This window comes from Carlito syrichta, unplaced genomic scaffold, assembly GCF_000164805.1.
Source record: "Carlito syrichta isolate Samal-C Ts95f unplaced genomic scaffold, Tarsius_syrichta-2.0.1 Scaffold301572, whole genome shotgun sequence".
In the NCBI taxonomy this organism is placed as follows: Eukaryota; Metazoa; Chordata; class Mammalia; order Primates; family Tarsiidae; genus Carlito; species Carlito syrichta.
In genome coordinates this window covers 503005-523853 of record NW_007245668.1, presented here as the reverse complement: position 1 = coordinate 523853, position 20849 = coordinate 503005, and the positions used below count along the sequence as shown (strand labels likewise).

Genomic DNA, 20849 nt, shown 5'->3' with positions numbered 1-20849 from the left:
ATCCAAGAAAAATGAACAAAAAAATACTTACAATGGTTCTTAGCCAGGAGCATTTTATCCCTTATTCACTAGTGGTAAATGAGTCAGATATGAGTTGGCCAGGAAAAGAGCTGCTTTACCCAAAATCTTAGTATGAAGTGAGTCATCTCACTCCAAACACCAATATATCCTCCAAAATAACTGGCAAGAATTTCCTATAAAAAGAATCTTGCCTTCACTCTTTTCCATCCATTTAGTTCTCTGATTTTTCTAATTTTTCAATTTCCTGTGTGCTTACAATATTGCATTCATAACAAAAGCTCAGGAACATTTCTTTTTATCCCATTTTGAAAGTCATCTTTCTTCTATTGGGTAGGAAGACAATTCTAATAGTATTCCCCTAGAAAGAGTCAATTCTCTGTGACTTTCAAGGGTGTTCTCTCTTTCCTCTCTCTCTCCCTTGCTTTCTCTGTCTCTTTCTGTCTTTCTTTGATGAAAATCATGCATGGTTCAATTGAAATGCAAGAGCCAGTTCTAGAAGAATTTTTCTTTTCCTCTGTTGAAAAAGGGAGTTCAAAGCCAGAGAAAATATTTTAAGTAAAACTATTTTTCATTCCTCAAGAAAAATCAATCACAATAGATATAATCTGTCTAAGTGTGATAAACGAACATGAAACTAGGCTACAAGCTTCAACTCTGCTTTCCGGCTCATCAGAACATTTGCATTCACATTCTCTCTCTGCCATCACATGAAGCTTAAAAACCACTGTGGATTGAAGCCGGGGTTAAATCCCTGTAGATTATCATGAGTCAAGCATATTATTTACCTGAGGATAAACAAGCATGCTTCAGGAGCCCATTCCTGCCAAAGTCCTGAAATTTTTATATTACTTGGAGCTCATAACATCACTTATTATTGCTAATTATTCTAAGCTTTGCAATTTAATGGGCAAAATTATTTGCAATTCATTTCACTCAGGTTGGAATTTAGCTTAGTTTTTCTATATTAAATGAATTCTAAAGAATAGCTTTGCTGCCTTTATACCCAACACTAACAGATGTTAGTTCCCTCAGTTTTATAGCTCTCAGATGACAGACAACTAACTGTTTTTGGCCTTGGGAATAATTGCAACACCTTTGGATTATGAACTTGGTTCAGTTCTTAGCTGGGAACAGCAGGGGGTTAGTTCTTATTATCAAAGATGTAAAACAAGTTTCCCCTTATGCTCTAGATAGCCATATGAAGATGCCTTTCAATGCAGTCATATACAACTTTTCCCCCCTTACTGGTGATCTGCTGCTTAAGTGGTTATGGTAAGAGAAAATGATTGCATAAAAATAAAATCTCATTCATTTTATCTCTTGCTCTTGGCCAAAACAAGATGTTAAATCCATTAAACTCTGAATATCCAGTAAAAGCAAGAAAGCTAGAACTGTTCGAATTTGTGCATTCTTGGGAAAATTGCCAACCTGTGCACTAGTAGCAGGATCTGTGTAATTAATGGTGATGTTATTGACGGAGGGAGTCTGATTTCCTTCTCAGAAGCAATTTAAGAGCACAAGCTGGCAAAGCTTTAGCAGAGCCTCACCTGATTTGTTTTTAAATTGAGGAAATGTGACCTTGAAGTCAGCCATAGAAAGCACCAATGTTCATGTACATTTGTGGTGGCTTTGGTCACAGTAGTCTTTAAATATTTAAATAAATTCTGAATGTATCATTGTCCACAGAATAGGATGATGAACACCACATGAACAAACTGACAAACATTCCTCTAAAAGAGAACAAACTGACCCAATTCAAAGCTAATTTTTTTCCCCAGAAAGCTATATTCATACAAGGATGCATTGAAATCAATCCTGTCTTATCAAAACATAAAAGTAAAACCAGACTTAAGTCCTTTACACACACTCTTTTGTTGTCTCCTTTGCAGGCAACGTCCATCTTTGTCTGGTCTTTGGACCTCAAGGGCAGTCACATAAAGAATGTGTATGTATTCTGGCTATCCAACTGACTAGCATTACCTCCATCTTCTGCCCCCTCTTTCCCTTTGTTATATCGGTAATTTCAAAATGATGAGAGAAAGAAAAAGAACATCTGGAAAAACAGAGATAACTAGGGAAAGAAGTTAAGCCCACAAGCAGCTCTTTCCATAATGATCTGTACTCAATTACCCGACAAGGAGTGATTTTTCTCACCCTCTATCTCATCCCCTCTCTTTCTCTGTGAACTGCAACCACATGCTCCAGCTCTGAATTTCCCATGAAGAATGAAGCAATGGAATTCTCGACAGTCTAAAGCATGTGCTGTGGCATCTGTGGCTTTGGAGAAGGCAGGTGGTGGAAGCGGAGGAGACAAGTGAAGGAAAAGCCAGGAGGAAGTCTCATGAGCGTCAGTGATGAGCCTGGATGTGACTGACCCAAATTATTCCCCTATGTTGGAGTCATACCTGCTGTCTTCCTGAGCAAAGGGCTGTTCCACATCCACTGTCAGGGAGGCCAGGGCAGAAACGGTCTCTGTCTCCTCTTGCAACTGAGCACCAGCCAGAGCACAGCCCCTTGGCACAGCCTCCATCCTTACAGACTTCCAGTACTTGCCTAGAAAAAACATCCATCATACTTTATAGGGATTTGAGTTCGAAGAGTAGTAATCAGAATACTCACATAGGTCCAACTCAGAATACTAATGTTATACACAGTTGTAATTTGGTTTCTTAACTGTTATGATTAAATCTTTTTCTCAATCTAAAAATGTCAAGTTGTGAAGTGCTCATATTCCCCAGGCTAAATCTCTCCTTTGCTCACAAGGTAATATTGTGAGGAATGATCACAGTCTGTGAACTCACTATCAGATTGACAGCTGTCTCTGCAGCTAAGTAAGCAAACTCTGGAAATGGCATCCCTGGGAAACCCACAATAGACCAAGCGATAGAAATCTCAGAGAAAATGAATAAAATAATAATGTTAAACACAGCTACTTGAATCATTAACCTTTAAAAAATAAAGTTGGAGTATTAAAGAAAAAGAAAAAAAATAAAAGCCCAGAAATGCCAGCATGAATCGAAGGGCAACTTTGCCAGAACAATCAGGTTTGTTAGTCCTGGATGTTCTTTCTTTTTCAACCTCGGGGTGTGTACTAGAACAATCACTGATTTAAAACTTTAATATATGTACGGGCTGATGTTGGAGCCCATCCATATGTCAGGCTGATGTTCTTTTTTGAGTCAGAAAAGGAGAATGAGAGGAAAATAGGTCATTTCATGAGAACATGCCAGTGGGATAAATGTGAAAGAGCAGAGTTAATCACTTTCTTGCAGCCCCTAAGTTATTTGTGTGTGTGTGCACACACATGTGTGTTTGTGTGTGTGTGTGTGTGTGTGTGTGTGTGTGTGTGTGTGTGTGTGTGTGAATTGTTGAGCAGCCCCAAATCAAAGCAGCAGAATCTCCTAGATGCTGACATGACTCACCAGGTAAAACTATCTCTGCAGTCTGACACATTAGACAGGAACTTTCGCACGTAGAATTTACTTATTTCTTAAAACAACAACAGCAACGAAAAGACCACCTTGCTCAAGTGGAAAAGGTAGATGGATAGATGGATACTGGATGCGGAAGTAAGATAACAGGTCTATACCTAGATTTGCTACTCGCCATCCGTATCATGCTGGCAAGGTTTAGTAGGACTTTATTTCTGACTCTTGAAAGAGGGAGATGCCTCAAATTCCTTCTACCTTTAACATTTTGTGATTGACCTTTCTTTTCCTTTTAACTTTCCTTTTCCTTTTATCTTAAATATGTGGGCTATAAGTCAGGATTAGGTACATGAGTAATGTACTTGCAGATAAAGTTTGGGCCTCTAACTGGTCCCCACTTCTCCTAGTTTAAAATCAGGTATCCTTTGTGTTTTTATATGCACCCTTCCTCTCTCCCTGACAGTGTCCGCGACTGTGTATCTATCCGTTATGCTACAGTGATTAATGTTCAGGTCCCACTTATGAGTGAGAACATGATATCCATTTTTTTTCTGTGTTTGGCTTTTCTTTAACTTACTGCTTCACAAAGGAATGGATCCCACACTAGAGGAAGAGATTCATTTCTCCCCATCCATTCCATATGCCAATAAGACCTTCTGACATGAGTGTCTACTTGTACTTTACCTGCTGCTGTGATTACCAATTCTGACTAAAGTCTGAGACTCATAAAGCTTTTAATTTGAACCAATAAATAAAAAATTTCTGTCAGTGAATCCACAAACTAACATTTTTAAAAGCTAAGACTGCCCCAGCTGTTGAGAACACAAAGATGCTACCTTGACACCAAGAAATGCATGGTCTAGGTGAAACAATCCTACTGGTTAACAATGACAATTCTTTATTTAAAATGCCCATATGATCTTGAAAGAACATAAGTAGAAAGGAAGACTTTCCAGAAAAAAATAACACTTGACTGAGTATTTGAAAGACCGTCAGAAATTAAGCAATCTGAAACAGAGGGAGGTGGTGGTGGAGTATCCCTGGAAAGGGAAATAGCACATACAAATGTACAGAGATTGAAGTCTCTGTGGTCTTCTGGGGAATAGTCAACTGTCAGGTATGACTGGAACACAGGAAGAGTCTGGAAGGGGAAGGATAAGACTGCTGCCATTGGCATGAGCTAATTAACATACACTCTTGAATGACAGAACAATGATCTTGGACTTCAACCTCTGGATGAAAAATCTCTCTGGAGAGATTATGGATGATGGATTAGAAAGTGATAGAAGTGGTGGCAGGAAGACCAATTTCTCATCTTGGCAAAAGTTCAGATAGGAAATGATGTCTAAATAAAAGGAAGTAACAATGAAAATGAGAAGACACAAGGAAAGTTCTGAAGTAGGCAATGGGAATTTTCTTGACTTATTCTTTAGCACCCCATATCTTTCAACTTGTAAAGTTATCCCTGAACTGAAAGTTCAATTCCAAGGCCCCAATTTTCCTAGATCACAATCTCACTGTGGTCTTACCCAAGATGGAAATGCCATATTCCATCTACAAGTGCATACAATTGTAATAAGTTTTTAAAATTACTATTATTCAACATTATTTTGGCACTGATGCTTATAAAGCTAGTGATGCAATATGCCATAATTTTCTTGTTCTCTAGAGTGATTAATGTAGGGAATCTGACAAACACACTACAGGTGGTTGATTGTTTATGGGTCAACTTATAAAGACTGTGGAAAAGAGAAATTAGCATTATTGAGCACCCAACATATGCCGAAGATTGTGCTACTTGGTGTTTCCACATTTACAACTTGTAATTTTATTTAACCCTCATGACAACTATATAGTTGACGTTAAGAAATGTTTTCAAGGCTCACATAGCTAGTGAGTAGAGGAGCTGAAATCTTTCCCCAGGACAACCTAATTGCAAAATACCTCTTCCTCTGCACTCTTCCACCCATTACACATACAAAAAAAGAAATGTAAAAGTATATCAATATATGGAAATACTAAAATAATTAAGCCTACTACTTCTGATCTCATGTCACCTATCACTTTTGGATATTACATTTTTTTAGGGCAGAAAAAATTACTTTTCTATGAACCTATGAACTCTTGAGAAGGTCAGTAATCACTTTTAGATAATATGGCCCATTTAGAAAAACCAGCAGCTTTAATTTTCAAGCATTTTCCCTTTTTCATCAAGAAAAGTAGTCTTGGCCATAAACAAAGCAAACCTCTTTACTCCCATAACACAATTAGGACAGAAGTTATATATCATTTTTTTTTTTTTTTTTGAGTTGGAGTCTCACTGTCTCACCCAGGCTGGAAGGCAGTGGCATGCTCCCAGCCACAGCAGCCTTGACTTGCTGGGCTCAGGCAATCCATCTTAATCTTCCAAGTAGCTGGAACTACAGGCACGCGCCACCATGCCTGGCTAGGTATGTATCATGAAAAGCGCTCTTTAAGCAGAATGACTGACAATGATCCTTTAAATTTTGGTCTTTTTATATGTTGGTAGTAGGAAGGAATTAGATAGCTGAGACCTTTTTGGATAAAATTTAATGTGTATAAAATATCACGCTAAGTTAAGATTAAATATTAGAAGTGTGGCTTCTATCCAAATATATGAGTTTCCTGACTTAGGAATAACCCAGAACTTTACATACTATACGGCCTTTGACAAAGTCTATAAAACAAAGGAAATATTCTCCATTAATAATGCACTTATAATAATGCATTATCTCTTTTTATAAAGGAGAATAATTAAAATGGAAGTAGGTGTAACTCAGACTGTGCAATATGCGACTGATTTAAACTCCATAAATTACAGATTATATTTTTACAATGATGTATAAGGTCTTATCTTTTTTTCTTACAAAAAACAGATGTGAAAGAAAACCATCTCTATTGACATGGGAATAATGTTCCCATTAGCACATATGAGAAATGAACCAAGGTTTACTGCTAAAGTTTTCAGGAGTAGCTACACATAAAATAAAATACTAGTAACCAGCCACCACTGGGTTGCTCTCTTGTGGCAAAAATACAACTGGCAAAAGAGAGGAGTTTTCCATTAAAACTGGACAGGCATGCTCCCTCTTCAGTCATATTCTCAACCCATATCCGTTTTTCTCACTATCTTCCCATTTCCCAGCACTTATTTTAAGAACTATTCAGATTTTGTCATTTGATATTCCTGTTTTATCTAGCAAAGGTAGAGCAATGAATGAATCTACAATGAAGATAAAAAATTGAGAATGGAACTGCAGACAACCAAGTTGGAGGTGGAGACCATAGGGTTTCACTGGGTCAGATAGAACCCTTGAGAGGGCATCCCGCAGGTCCTGGGTAATCAGACTTTAGTATTAAATGGGTTGTTCTTGTTAATGGACAATCTGGAAAAATAGGTAGCTGTTGACTCATGAAGATCTGTGTTAGAAATAACCCATCTACCAAAACTTTCCTCAAAGCCCCTTGTCACTGGAAAACTTACTGACTTCAGAGACCCCCTTCTGCCACCACCATTTTGGAAGCCTTAGAGTTGTCACTCCTTCTCAAGATTTTTTTTTTAAACCTCCTTTCTATTTGAATGATGTTGCCTTTCATCATTTCCATGTTCTCATAGGAAAAGAAGCTGATGCTATCCTTTTGTTTCTTCCTTCAATCATAGAAATTATTAATGAGGTTTACAAGGTGCTTAGGTCCATTAATTTTCAGAACTTCTTAATGCTTTTTCAAGATACTTTTAAAAAAATAAAACAACCGGGCTCGGTGGCTCAGCCTGTAATCCCGCGCTTTGGGAGGCCGAGGTGAGTGAGCCCACAGGTTTGAGACCCGCCTGGGCAACTTGGCGAGACCTCATCTCTACAATAAATCAAAAAATTAGCCAGGCGTGGTAGCACACACCTGTAGTTCCAGCTACTTGGAAGGCTGAGGCGGAAGGATCGCCAGAGCCCAGCAGGTCGAGGCTGCTGAGTCTGAGCGACAGAGTGAGACTCCAACTCAAAAAAAATACAAAAAATACAAAATAAAACAGAACTTTGTATTAATGCAAAAATAAATATGCATTGAAAATTAGTGCATAAATGTAAGAGAGGACCCCAGAAACCTGGAATTATCTTTTGGAGGGTGGGCTTTTTGTAGTATATCTAGAATTTGTTCCTCTGGATCAAAAGTCAACCAAAATTTTTATCTTGAAGCTTTGAGAAGGCTGCATCAGGATTTGCAGAAGAACTGTCCCAAGTTGTGGCAAACAGGTGACTGGTTCTCCCACCATGAAAATGCACCTGCCCACAATACACTGAGTGTTCAGCAGTTTTTGGCCAAAAACAGCATGACCCCTGTGCCTCACCCTCCCTATTTACTGAATCTCTCCCTGGGTGACTTTTTACTATTTTCTCAATGAAAAAAGTCCTCAAAGGGAAATATTTTCCTGCTGTGGAAGAAGTGACACAAAAAGCAGCAGAAGCACAAAAAGGCATCAAAATTGACGAGATCAAAAACTATTTTGAGCAGTGGAAAAAGTGTCTCGATAGGTGAATTGCATCAAATAGAGAACTACTTTTAAGATGACTGAAGTTTAAGCATATAAGAATAAATATACATTTTTTAATAAATAAATCCTGAGTTCTGGGGATTCCCCTTGTAGAGTGACCAGGTACTTTTCACTCAAACTGGCACAATTTTGAAGTTAAATGGGACTAAAAATAGAAATTATGAATATATTTATTTATTGGTCAATGAATTATTCTTATTGGTGGAACTACAAAATAACCCTAAAGTTTACTTTCACTCTAAAATTCATTTAAAAATAAAAATTGTATAATTCATGTATGTTAAAGCAGGGCTACCAATTCTTTATATTAATCATCTGAACTTTAAAAAATAACATAAGCAGAATTGTGATTCCTGGTAAATATTCTTGTATGTTAGCCAGCTTTGTGGCCATACCTCTCTCTCACTGATACAACATCACTGATATTTGTATGAAAAATGTAGTTTTTTGCCTTAAAGGAATCTAAATATTTCAGACATCATAGACTAGAGTCTATAATACTGAGTGACCTCTCACAGAAACAAAGATCCGAGTATCACATGTTCTCACTCATATAATGGACCTTAAACATCCAATGCAATACTATACGAAAATGACTGACTATACTGGGAAACTATGGTGAGGGGAGGGAGATGGGATTAACAGTAGCAAATATATGTCTGGGAACGAGGAAACACCCCATATCAACAGGGTGCCTGAATGAAACGCAATTGTATACCTAACCCTTAACTGTACCCCACAACTTCACAATAAAAAAAAAAAAAAAAAGCAGTAAGTGCCATAGGCAGATTTTGCTGCTGATTCATTTTAAGAGTTTTAGGAAATCTGGTTTTAAGATTAAGATTCCAAAAATTAATATTTCCTGTGTGGTACTGGCTATAAAGTTGACAAAGGTGAACAGAGGGAAGCATTGCAAAGAATAAGAAAAGCATTTAACTACCTGCATTCTATTTTTGTAATAAATTTTGTGCGTGCATATTTTAAACTATTGTTATAATTCATCTTTGGTCTTTACCCTTTTTCATAGAGAAATGTTTTGTTTGTTCTTTATAATTGTTTGAATAAAAACTACATCTCTGATAAAAAAATTGTCTATAATCTTATTCAAAACTGAATTTTATAGTTAATACGTCTGAAATTGTTGGCATCTTTAATTTACTCTACTCAAGAGACTAAATTTTTAATTGAGATACACTATCTCGACAAGTATTGTGCTATCAGTTAAAGTCAGAAAAAATTTCTGTTAAATACAGAATATTTTCATTTCTAATTTTTTAAATATTGAAATGAGTATTTTATTCCAAATGTTTTCACGGTTAATGTCTTTTTCTGTTTTCAGAGTACTCTTCTTTGGCAAACATTTTATGTAAGACAAATTTATCAAAAAGTTTTTTCTGTTTATGACTCCAAAATTTTACCAGATTCAGGTGCTCCAAAATCATATGACTTCTCAACAACATCCCACCCTAGAACAGAATATAAATATATCTAATTAAAAATAGGGGTTTCAGCCGGGCTTGGTGGCTCAGCCTGTAATCCCACCCCTTTGGGAGGCTGAGGTGAGTGGATTGCCTGAGCCCGTGGGTTCAAGACCCGCCTGGGCAGCGAGACTTCATCTCTACAATAAATCAAAAAAATCAACCGGGCGTGGTAGCGCATGCCTGTAATTCCGGTTACTCGGAAGGCTGAGGCGGAAGGATCTCTGGAGCCCAGCAGGTCGAGGCTGCGGTGGCCGGGAGCAGCCACTGCACTCCAGTCTAGGCGACAGAGTGAGACTTCAACTCAAAAAAAAAAAAAAAGATAGGGATTTCATTAAAAATCTTATCTTCAAATTGATCTTTCAAAGTCCAGTTACAGATTTTCAAAATGAAATAATGTATGTGTTTTGAACATGTATCCTTCAACTTGTTCAACTATCCTTTTTCTTTTATAGAACTCAATTTAAATGTTTTCCATTTGAAAGAGTGTTTCCTATGATTGTAAATCTCTAAAAGCTTCCCAAACAGACATTTTTTCTCCATCTGATGACTATTTCCTATTCATTTAATTGAGGCACAATTTACAGTTAATATAATTTACCAGCCGGGCTCGGTGGCTCAACCTGTAATCTCGCGCCTTTGGGAAGCTGAGGTGAGTGGATTGCCTGAGCCTGCGGGTTCGAGAACTGCCTGGGCAGGCAAGACCTCATCTTTACAATAAATCAAAAAATTAGCCGGGCATGGCAACGCGCGTCTGTAGTTCTTGCTACTTGGAAGGCTGAGGTGGAAGTATCACTGGAGCCCAGCAGGTCGAGGCTGCAGTGGCCGGGAGCAGCCACGGCACTCCAGTCTGGGCGACAGAGTGAGACTCCAACTCAATATATATATATAATTTACCAATAATAAGGGTAGATTATAATGCATAGAGACAAATGTGTGCAGTCATATAACTGGCATGAGAATAAAAATATAAAATACTTTTTCATCCTAAAAAAAAGCTTCTTTTGGCCCTTTGTAGTCAGTTCCTCATCACCTTCTGGCAACTGATGACCACTAAAATTTTGTCTCTGTATTTTTTCCTTTTCTAGAAATTCCTATATAGAACCATATAGTATATAGTCTTTAATATCTGGCTTATTTTACTTAGCATAATACTGTTGCAATTCAAAAGGCTTATATTTGTCATTTTTACTTTTTTTTTTTTAAGCAAGATTTATTGAGGAGACAGAAAAGCTCCCACAGTGGGAGGGGACCTAAGGGGGTTGCCCACCTTTCTTTTATTAAATGTAATACAATTTTTATTTTTTGACATCTTTTAAGATTTTATTATAATATTCCTTATCATCATTTTTTCATGTTTAATCTGCTTGAGATTCATTGAACTTCTTGGATCCGTGGACTTTCAGTTTCCATCAAATTTGTAAAACTGTTTTCTATTATTTTTTTCAAATATACCTCCTAACCCCCAACACACATACCTTCTCTTGGATTATGGTTATAGGAATGTTAAACTAATTGATGTCCGACATATCGCTCATAGACTAGTTTTATCAATCTTCTCTCTGTTCTTTACTTTGGAATGCCTTTAGTACTATATCTTCAACTTTATTACTTCTTTTTCTTCTGTATTATGTAATATACTATTAATCCATCCAAACCGTGGATTTTTTTAAAAGTTTCAAATATTGTATGCTTCATCTCTAAAGCTTCCATTTGCATAGTTTTTATGTTTTTTGTGTATCTCCTCATTATGTTTAAACTTCCCTCTTCATATTGGATGCTAATTTTTAATATTCAAAGTCAGTTTAAGTTTATTAATCTGTCTTGTGGTTCCAGGTCATATTTTCCAACTTCTTTGCATGCCTAATAATTTTTATTTGTATGCTTAACATTGGTGATTGGAAAATTTTGGTTAGTGGATTTTGTTGTGTTCTTTGAAAGAGTATTGGACTTTATTTTGACATGAAGTTATTTGTAATATTTTTGACCTAGCTTATACCCTTGTTTAGGTGACTAAAAAAACAACTTTTAGTATAAGGTTAACTTAGTCCTACAATGAAGATAGTATTATTTTAATGTCTCTACGCGATGTTTTGTGTATTACGTCTCTCCACTCAGGAAAATGTTAGTTATCTCAAGTTCTGTTTGAAATCCTTGAATTGTTTAGCCTACTGCTTTACATTGGTTATTTTCCCAGTCCTGTGGAGTTTTATCTCATGTATGTAAATATATTTATAAGACGAAATTTTAAGGAAACTCTTGTACATGCAGTGTGCTGTGTGTGTGTGTGTGTGTGTGTGTGTGTGTGTGTGTCAACTTCATCTCTAATATTCTACCTCATCACTTTATCCTCAACTTAGTAATACCCCTGTATCTTGTTTGGGTTTTTCCTATGTTGCTGCCCAGAAACGTCCCCTAGTCAGTTAGTTTGGGCAATTGCAGGACTCGTTTTGTTTGTTTCCCTCTGGAAACACAGGTCTACATTACCTGTTGTCCAATGCCTGAAAGACAGGTTCCACTTTTTTTTTTCTGGTTTTCTCTTGTTTCTGATCAAAGGGCAATTCCTACAGTACTTATTCATTCATACATGGGCCAGTGATTCATTTATTGAATATTTTGGTTAGAAAAGTAGTAAAAATTTAGAAAGTTCATTTGCAAAATATTATTATAGAATATTTACTATTTCTAAAAACATATGGTTGATAATAGGAAGCAAAGAGATAAATTTTGAACTTCCTTTCTAGTTTTTTTACTTTGTCATGAATATTAGTTATACTTCAAAAATTTGTGCTTATGCTTAATTTACCCTAACTCTGTTTATGTAAACATTTTCTAAATTTTGACAATGGTTTATATTTTTGTTGGTAGAACAGTAAGTTTGTTTGGAACTTTTAAGGAATTGCATTTAATTTTAAGGTATTACATTTTATTAACTTTATAATTAAATTTTATTAAATAATTTATAAAAATTTAGGGATTTGTGTACTCCATAACTAATTCCAAGTACATTCCTGCACTTTAAGTTGTTGCATTCCACCAAAATTTAAATGTGGATAGTAATAAAAAAACAAACCTATTTCATTGTGCTATAATTTTACCATAATTTATAACAGCTTTCATAATTATGATCTGTTTTACTTTTTATTTTATTATTTTATTTTATTTTATTTTTTGAGTTGGAATCTCACTTTGTCATCCAGACTGGAGTGCAATGGCTGCTCCCGGCCACTGCAGCCTCTACCTGCTGGGCTCCAGAGATCCTTCTGCCTTAGCCTTCCAAGTAGCTAAAATTACAAGTGCGTGCCACCACACCTGGCTAATTTTTTGATTGATTGTAGAGATGAGGTCTCCCCAAGTTGCCTAGGCGGGTCTCGAACCCGCGGGCTCAGGCAATCCACTCACCTCAGCCTCCCAAAGCATGGGGTTACAGGCTGAACCACTGAGCCCAGCTTGTTTCACTTTTTATTTTGTACATCTTTATTTCCAAAACCTTTACTTTGATTCCATTAATTGAATAAAAAATATCAAACAATTATTTAAATTAATTGATTTTCTTGAACCAATTAAGGACGCTGCTTTATTGACCAAGAAATTATTCAAATGGTAGCAAAAAAAAAATGTATACCTCACTCTTGAGCTTTTAAACAGAATACTTGAAATTGATATTGATTTTTAAAAATTTAAATAGTCATCATTTTATCTAAAAAAAAAGTCACATAACATAAAGTGACACATAAATATCACTACAGCTAGACTTCTTAAATGTTCTCCTTTGGATTTAGGTTTTATTTTTGTTTTGTTTTGGTCAATAATTACTACATTTTAAAGTAGATTCTAGATTATGTTGCTTCTTTAGCAGCATTGTGCCTTCAACATTCATCTATAATACTACTATGTCTTCCTGAGGAATGAGATATGACAAACATTTTGTGTAATTATATGCTTATTGTCAACTTTCTTGAGAAACAGAAATTGACCACTCATTTTCCAAGTTAATATGCACATTTGTTTTTAAGCTTATTTCAGCCAATTGTTTTGGTAGCAAAATTAAATTATGTAACAAAATACAAAATACATAACTGTGAAGTTATGATGTACAATAGTTGATGAGCCTCTGAAGCAAAAGCTTTCAGAGTGTAAATTATGGTGCTATTTCCCGAACATTTTTTACACACACTTAACCTCTGATTTTCCACATTTCCCCCAACTCCATCCTCTGGCAGCTTGGTGGCTTCGTGCATATCACAAACTGTGGTACAGACGACAGCACACCTGACTGGCGCGCCAAGTGGCAGCTATGTTAAATATTTCACCCACTAGCTCCTAGACCAGAAATTGTATACGTCCTTTTCAGTGGGTGTCAGTGAGGACCCTACATGAGTTCCTTAAAAGGAAAGCATTGGTTGTTGCACCAGAAGAGGGTTTGGAAAAGAGAGATGGATTATCACTTCTATTTTTATAGATTTAGCCATGTGTTCAGATAAAAATTCTATTCCCTTTTCACATGTCTCTCATATATCCAGATGAGACAATGATAGACGATAAAGCAAAGTACAGGTTTAACAATCTATCCTTACTTTTTTTTTTTGAGTTAGAATCTCACTCCATCACCCAGGCTGGAATGCAGTGGCACACTCATGGCCACCCCAGCATCAACCTGCTGGGCTCAGGAGATCTTTCCATCTCAGCCTTCCAAGTAGCCAGAACTACTAGCACGTGCTATCAAACCTGGCTAATTTTTTGATTTATTGTAGAGATGAGGTCTTGCCAAGTTACCCAGGCTGTTCTCAAACCCGTGGGCTCAAACAATCCTCTTACCTCAGCCTCCCAAAGTGCTGAGATTACAGGTTTGAGCCACCGTACTTAGCCAGCTTTACTCATTTTAACAAAACTGTAGATAATCATACTTCATTCAAAATGACAAATCTGGAAAGGATTTTCATGAGGTGTTGAGACAACAAATATAAGCCAAGTCTGTCTCTGGCAAACAAAAAAGTATAATTGTAGCAGCCACCATCAGTGTCACATCTTCATGTCCTTGTCCTTACTACTTCAGTGCACACAGCCTGATTTCCACTTGCCAGAACCAGCATGTCTTTATGGGAGGGATTTCAGTTCCCCTTGGAGTCTTCTTGCTCTATGATTGGCCAGAAATGTCAGGGATATACTGTCTCCTAGGAGCAGTATTGAAGCAACAGCCCTTTAAATTGGAGTATAAATATCTCTGCTCTCTCACATCTCAAATGAAATAACTCTGAGCTGTGTGTCTGATATTAGCACTCAGAGTTTCTGCAGAAGAATTAAACTCTAGATACCTACAATGATAGTTCAACCAATGTCATTTTTTTCCTTATTTAACTTCACTATTCCCTTGCTTTGTTCTCTTTGCTTGCACCTGCAAACAAATCACTTGTACATGAGTCCCTTGAATTGGGATTTGTTTCTGGTAGAACTCAAACTGAGATGGCCTTCCAACATATAATAGATGTAAGGGAAAGCTGGTGGGAATTGTTCTTCCTTTTGTAGATCATAAGGGTCCCCTTTGTCAATGCTTTGATATAATCAACCCTTGACACATTACTAAAATACATATCATGTTGCATTAGAAATCATTTTTTTGGCCAGGCTCGGTGGCTCAGCCTGTAATCCCAGCGCTTTGGAAGGCCGAGGTCAGTGGATTGCCTGGGCCCGCGGGTTCGAGACTCGCCTGGGCAACTTGGTGAGACCTCATCTCTACAATAAATCAAAAATTAGCTGGGTGTGGTAGCGCACACCTGTAGTTCCAGCTACTTGGAAGGCTGTGGTGGAAGGATCACCGGAGCCCAGCAGGTCAAGGCCGCGGTGGCTGGGAGCAGCCACTGCACTTCAGTCTGGGTGACAGAGTGAGATGCCAACTCAAAAAAAAAAAAAAAAAGAAATCATTTTTTTGAAAGTCAATGAATAAACTGCAAAGTTAATTTGTTAATGCACCAAAAAAAAAAAGTGTAGCTCTCATGAGGGTTACAATATTCCTGTGGTAATGACCAGTTCATTTTATCTCCAGCATTTTATCCGTTTTTATATATGGGAAACCAAATTACATTAAAAGATGATTTCAATCATCTTATTATTAAGTGCTAAGCATTTTGATGTTGGAAATACAGAATATATATACCCTCATAAATCTTATAGATCACTATTAGTCATATAATCACACTATTGAGAATATGCTTCACAACTGAAATAAGCTACTGAAATGATGGTATTGAGTTTTATGAAATCATAAAACAATGAAATCTGATCTTAATTGGTAGACAAATGATGTATCTCTGTGCTCAAGGGACAATTAAACTGAAATATGAGGCATGTATAAGAGTCAAGTAGTAAAGGGGGGAGAATGGTGGGGAAATATACAAAGGCCTTAAGGAAGGTAGAAGAACAATACACTATAGGACTTAAAGGAAGGTAAGTGTGGCAAAGATTAGAAAGCAGTCGGTTTGTAAGTGGCCCATCTGAGTTTGGTGATCATAAGTTTACAAGAGTCCAAACTGCGGTGCTTCATGACATTTCCTAGAAGACCTGCATATTTGGTCAAGTACTGAAGAAAGTTGTTTGTAGACTATATCCAGGGTTGAGATTTTCTTAGATTGGTAAAGGATACAGGCAAGATCAGTGGCAACATAAATTAAAAAATAGAAGGGTGAATTAATGCAAGTATTATCTTTTTTAAGCTGGACAAAGAAAAGTGAGAAAAGAGGAGAGGGGTAATAAATGATTAATTAAAAACTAGGAAATAAAAACATCTTAGGTGTTCAAGTAAGCAATTCTATGGTATATGTGTCTAGTGACCGGATATATTCATCTCTGGCAGAGATAGGCCTACCACTGCTGATTTAATATTTAGTTTTTTTTTCAAGTCTGCTAAGACAGTAACAGATGGTTTCCTTTCTCATTTTTTTTTAATCCCTTGATGTGCATGTCTTTTTTTTTTTTTTTTTTAAAGAAAGCTCTATTATTACTTTAGTGGTGTTCTATGGAGAAATGAAAATAAATGAATATTCTTCATTTATTATCATTACTTGAAAGTAGTCCTTCTCTTCCCCTTTTTAACCCCACATATAGGGCTTATTATTCTGTTGTTTCTCATTTCTGCTCACTCTCCCTAGTGGCATGTGTCACTGTGCATTTGACTTTACTCATTTATTCAAATATATAGATATCTATTTATTTTAACTCATATTTTGTTGGACATAATCTCTGCATACACTGAGGGTCTAAATTAGGGATAAAAAAGGAATTTTACTGGTTTCCTCCAGAACCCAGAAGTGGTCTAGGATGAAAACTTGTTCGTACCCATCAAATTCATACCCAAACTGTGATGCAAATTTTAGTGTTTTCTGTGCATCACAGCACTGATGTTATCATCTGGCCCAAGAGCACTGCCCCTTTTTGTGCTACTTACAGCTTTTATTACATTACAACTTATTTTTTCCCTCTCCTATTTTCTTACTTTCTAGCAAGCCCAGTGATGTATTAAAATAGTTTGTTTTAATGTATGTAGACTCTATTACAGTTTAGGAGAGGCCTGTTACAGTATCTATCCTGCTGTACTTGTGAATCAGAAGTCGAATGGAACTCTGTTCTTATTTTCAAAGAGGAGAGGGAGCAGGAAGGTCATATAGATGCTCTGATAGAAAGAAAGTGGGCTTTGGCATCATAGCCAGACCAGGATTAAAATCTTGATTTTACTGCTTTCTAGTAGAAAAGCCTTCATCAAGCCACCAAAACTTGCAATTTGTTCATGAACAAAATGAAGAAAATAGCTAGGCATTGCAGAATTGTGTAACGACTAGAGATAATATATGTAAATACTTAGCAAATGATCTCCCCTCAAACTTGATCTTCTGTACACCCCATCTCAGTGAATTGTATATGTGTGTGTGTGAGACTTAACTGGGTGCTAACACCCAGTATGCAATCTCAAAGCATCCCTGTTAAAGAACTTTTAGTCCTAAAAACTTACATAGTTTTATTGATTAATTTTGCCTTAGCAGAAATGTGATTTTAAAAAACTCATAATTGCAGATGCAGTTGGGATATATATATATAGTTGCTTGTTTGTTTGTTTTGATCAAGACAAGTTAAGTCTCTAAGCAGATGGCATATTTCCCTTTTTATTCTGGTACATTCTAGTGTTAGAGCTCCACCACACAATAACCAGAATTTCAGCATTTCAAGAGAATTGTTAATTAGGAGTTCACAATCAACTTTTAAAAAGCCATGTGTACACGTCTGACCTGGCACTGATACAAGAGAGGGTTGGCGGGGTTAATAGTGAGAAAATGCCTAACACTGCTTTTCTTCAATGAAGGTCTGCCTGGCTCAGGGCTCTAACGTCAAGGCCTCTGTCTAAAGCCAAAGAATATATGACAAATAGCAGCTCACACCTGACAACAGTCAAGGTTTTAAACTCAACAGGGCAGGGATTTGAAATTCTGCCAATCCTCGCATTTTTTTCTGATTAGATGTATTTTGCAAGTTTACAAGGGTCTCCAAAGTGGATTCATAGCTCCATGGCCCCTTGTAATTTGGCACTGAGTTTCCAGAACTGACTATGACTAGACCTCAATTAGCCAGAACTCCCAAAACTCCAAATTTTAAGTTAAATTATTATTTTTTCTAAACATGTCACTTTAATGGGAAAAACTATACACAAAAATTGCAGAATGATCTTGTTTGTAAGATGGTATAGCATGGTGGCTAAGAGGAGAGACTCTGGAGCGACAGTGCTTGATTTATGATCTTGCTTCTGCAACTCATTAGCTGTGTGACTTTGCAGAATTTAATTAACAATTCTGTGCCTCAGTTTACTTTGCTGTAAAATGAGAATTAAAATATCACCTAGCTCATAGCGTAGGTGAGAATATTAAATGAGTTGATTTATATTAACAGGAGTCCTTAGAAGTATACCTTGTACACCGCAAGCACTCAGCAATTGTTATTTTACTATTTGCTAACAGCTCACATGATTTCCATTGTGGAAATAATTTCATTTATGTCCCTCTATAACTTCAGTGGAGTAAATAATTTATGCTTAGGGTGATGCTGCCTTCCCCCCAAACCTTCAGCTTCCAATCAGCAAAGTATCTTTTTCTTAGGTCTATTTTTTTTTTCATTTTCTCTCAAGTGTTTCTTCTTCCACTGTTCCCTATACCAGGAGATGACCGTCATCATCTTCTCAATTTTCCAAGCCAGAAAAACTAGAAATTATCAATCCTCTTCATGTTAATTAATTGCTCTATTTTGCCAATTCTATTTCAGAATTATCTAGCCTGCTCACATCTGACAACAAGCCCTGTTAATCTCTTGTCGTTAGAACAGGCATGGTGATCTTTTTGACATTCAAACTTTATCATGCTTCTTCCCTGCTTGAAATAAAACCTCAAATTGCTATGAACTAAGAGCTCCTTTCCAACATTGGAGATATTTTCTTCCCCTTCTCTCCTGAATCTCAGTAAGATGAAAATGGAAGAGAAGGGAGATAAAAGAAAAGGCATAACATCAAAACGAAGTAGGAGGGGACAAAAAGAGAAGACCTGAGTTTGGGTTAGAATGTTGGTATGAAGTCAAGATGCTAGAAAAGTTTGTGAGATGATTTATGCAGCACATGTTGTAATCTGGGGAAACAACCCTTTTAATTGTGTACATAGCCCCATGAGGTCAAAATATTGGACAATTTTCCCCACAACTAGAGATGTATACAAATTCCTTTCAGCTTAGAAACAATTTGGATGTTCTCCTGGAGCATCTGATGTAAATGCCCCTTCTCCTTGGGGTGGGATAGGTAAAGTATCTTAGAATGATGGGAGGGGATGATAATTTAACTAAAAGAGGTGATGTGTTGCTATCTTTACAGTACGTCTTATCTTACTTTTTTTTTTTTTTGAGTTGGAGTCTCACTCTGTCGCCCAGACTGAGTGCAGTGGCTGCTCCCGGCCACCGCAGCCTCAACCCGCTGGGCTCCGGCGATCCTTTCGCCTCAGCCTTCCGAGTAGCTGGAATTACAGGCATGCGCTACCGCGCCCAGCTAATTTTTTGATTTATTGTAGAGATGAGGTCTCGCTGCCCAGGTGGGTCTCGAACCCACTGGTTCAGGCAATCCACTCACCTCAGCATCCCAAAGGCAGGGGATTACAGGCTGAGCCACCGAGCCCAGCTGTCTTATCTTACTTTAACAGCTTTTTAAAGGAATACATCTCTTAATTGTCAAGAAAAATAGATATCACATATTCTGATTATCCATTCTAATAATCAACAATGTTTATTTAGTATTTTATTTATTTATAATCTCCAATAGCTATCTCACATTGGAAATAGACAAAATTAACACTTCATTGTTCTTTCTGGCATCAGTTGTTACTTCTAAGGATAGTTCCCCTAACTACAGGTATAATAATAATAATAATAAAAATAAGAAGAAGAAGAAGAAGAAAACGAAGAAGAAGAGAGGGAAGAATAAAAGGAAAGAATGACAATAACAACAGGGAAGAGGTGAAGGAGGAAGTCATTCATTCAGTAACACATACACAAAACATAAATTCAGCCCAGTTCTGACAAGAAGTAGGTATGAAACATACTTGTCTTTGATTTCCCAGTGAAAATTTGATTTCATACTTATTTCTCTACAATGTGTTAAAAAGTGTGCTCTATACGTTGTAAGTGCTGGAACCATGAGGATAACTGATTACCTTGAAGTCAATCACATAATTACTTATAGTCTCCTACAACAAAGGAAATCGTATCCCTTTCAAATTGCCCCCAAAAGTGATTATAAATTCACTTCTCAATGCCTTAGATAGTACTGTGTGAGAGAGAGAGAGAGAGAGAGAGAGAGAGAGAGTGTGTGAGTGTGCTTTAAAAAAAATAGAGGATTAACTATACTGACAAATTTTATATACAGGAAACATGGAAGTTGCTCCTTCATTTATGTAAAACATGTTGGGCAAGAACATACAATGAAATTGTAAATACTGCCCCTTCCTCATTCTGGTCTGTGTCACACTTTTATCATGGTTAGGAAAAGGAATTCCGAGAAGACCCAATCCATTAAACAAGGGAGAATTCCCAGAGTGGGGAAAAGATGAAAGTGGAGCTTGAGGGGGAAAATTCCTACTGTTCTTTAATGATTTTGCTTCCTATTTGTCATTTTGTTGCCACATTATCAGCGACTTACAAGAGCAATATGGTGATGTGCCTCTGCCTCATCATTCCTTTTTAAATTCCTCAGAGAAATGGCTTGCTCACTTGCTCATTGTCAGGTGGCTGGTGAGTGGAAGAGAGATTATTCTGGAATTCATATCATCTTTAAATCATCTA

At 36.8% G+C, this 20849-nt stretch overlaps 1 protein-coding gene across 2 annotated transcripts in view; it reads right to left on the bottom strand.

The window, feature by feature from the left end:
- Positions 1-20849, bottom strand: part of HDAC9 (histone deacetylase 9) — a 512743-nt gene that overhangs the window by 14623 nt on the left and 477271 nt on the right. For both annotated transcript variants that reach the window (XM_008054886.2, XM_008054887.1), the window contains exon 25: positions 2427-2574. In XM_008054886.2, coding sequence (XP_008053077.1) covers positions 2427-2574 — 148 coding nt within the window. The remainder of the gene's footprint in view (positions 1-2426; positions 2575-20849) is intronic.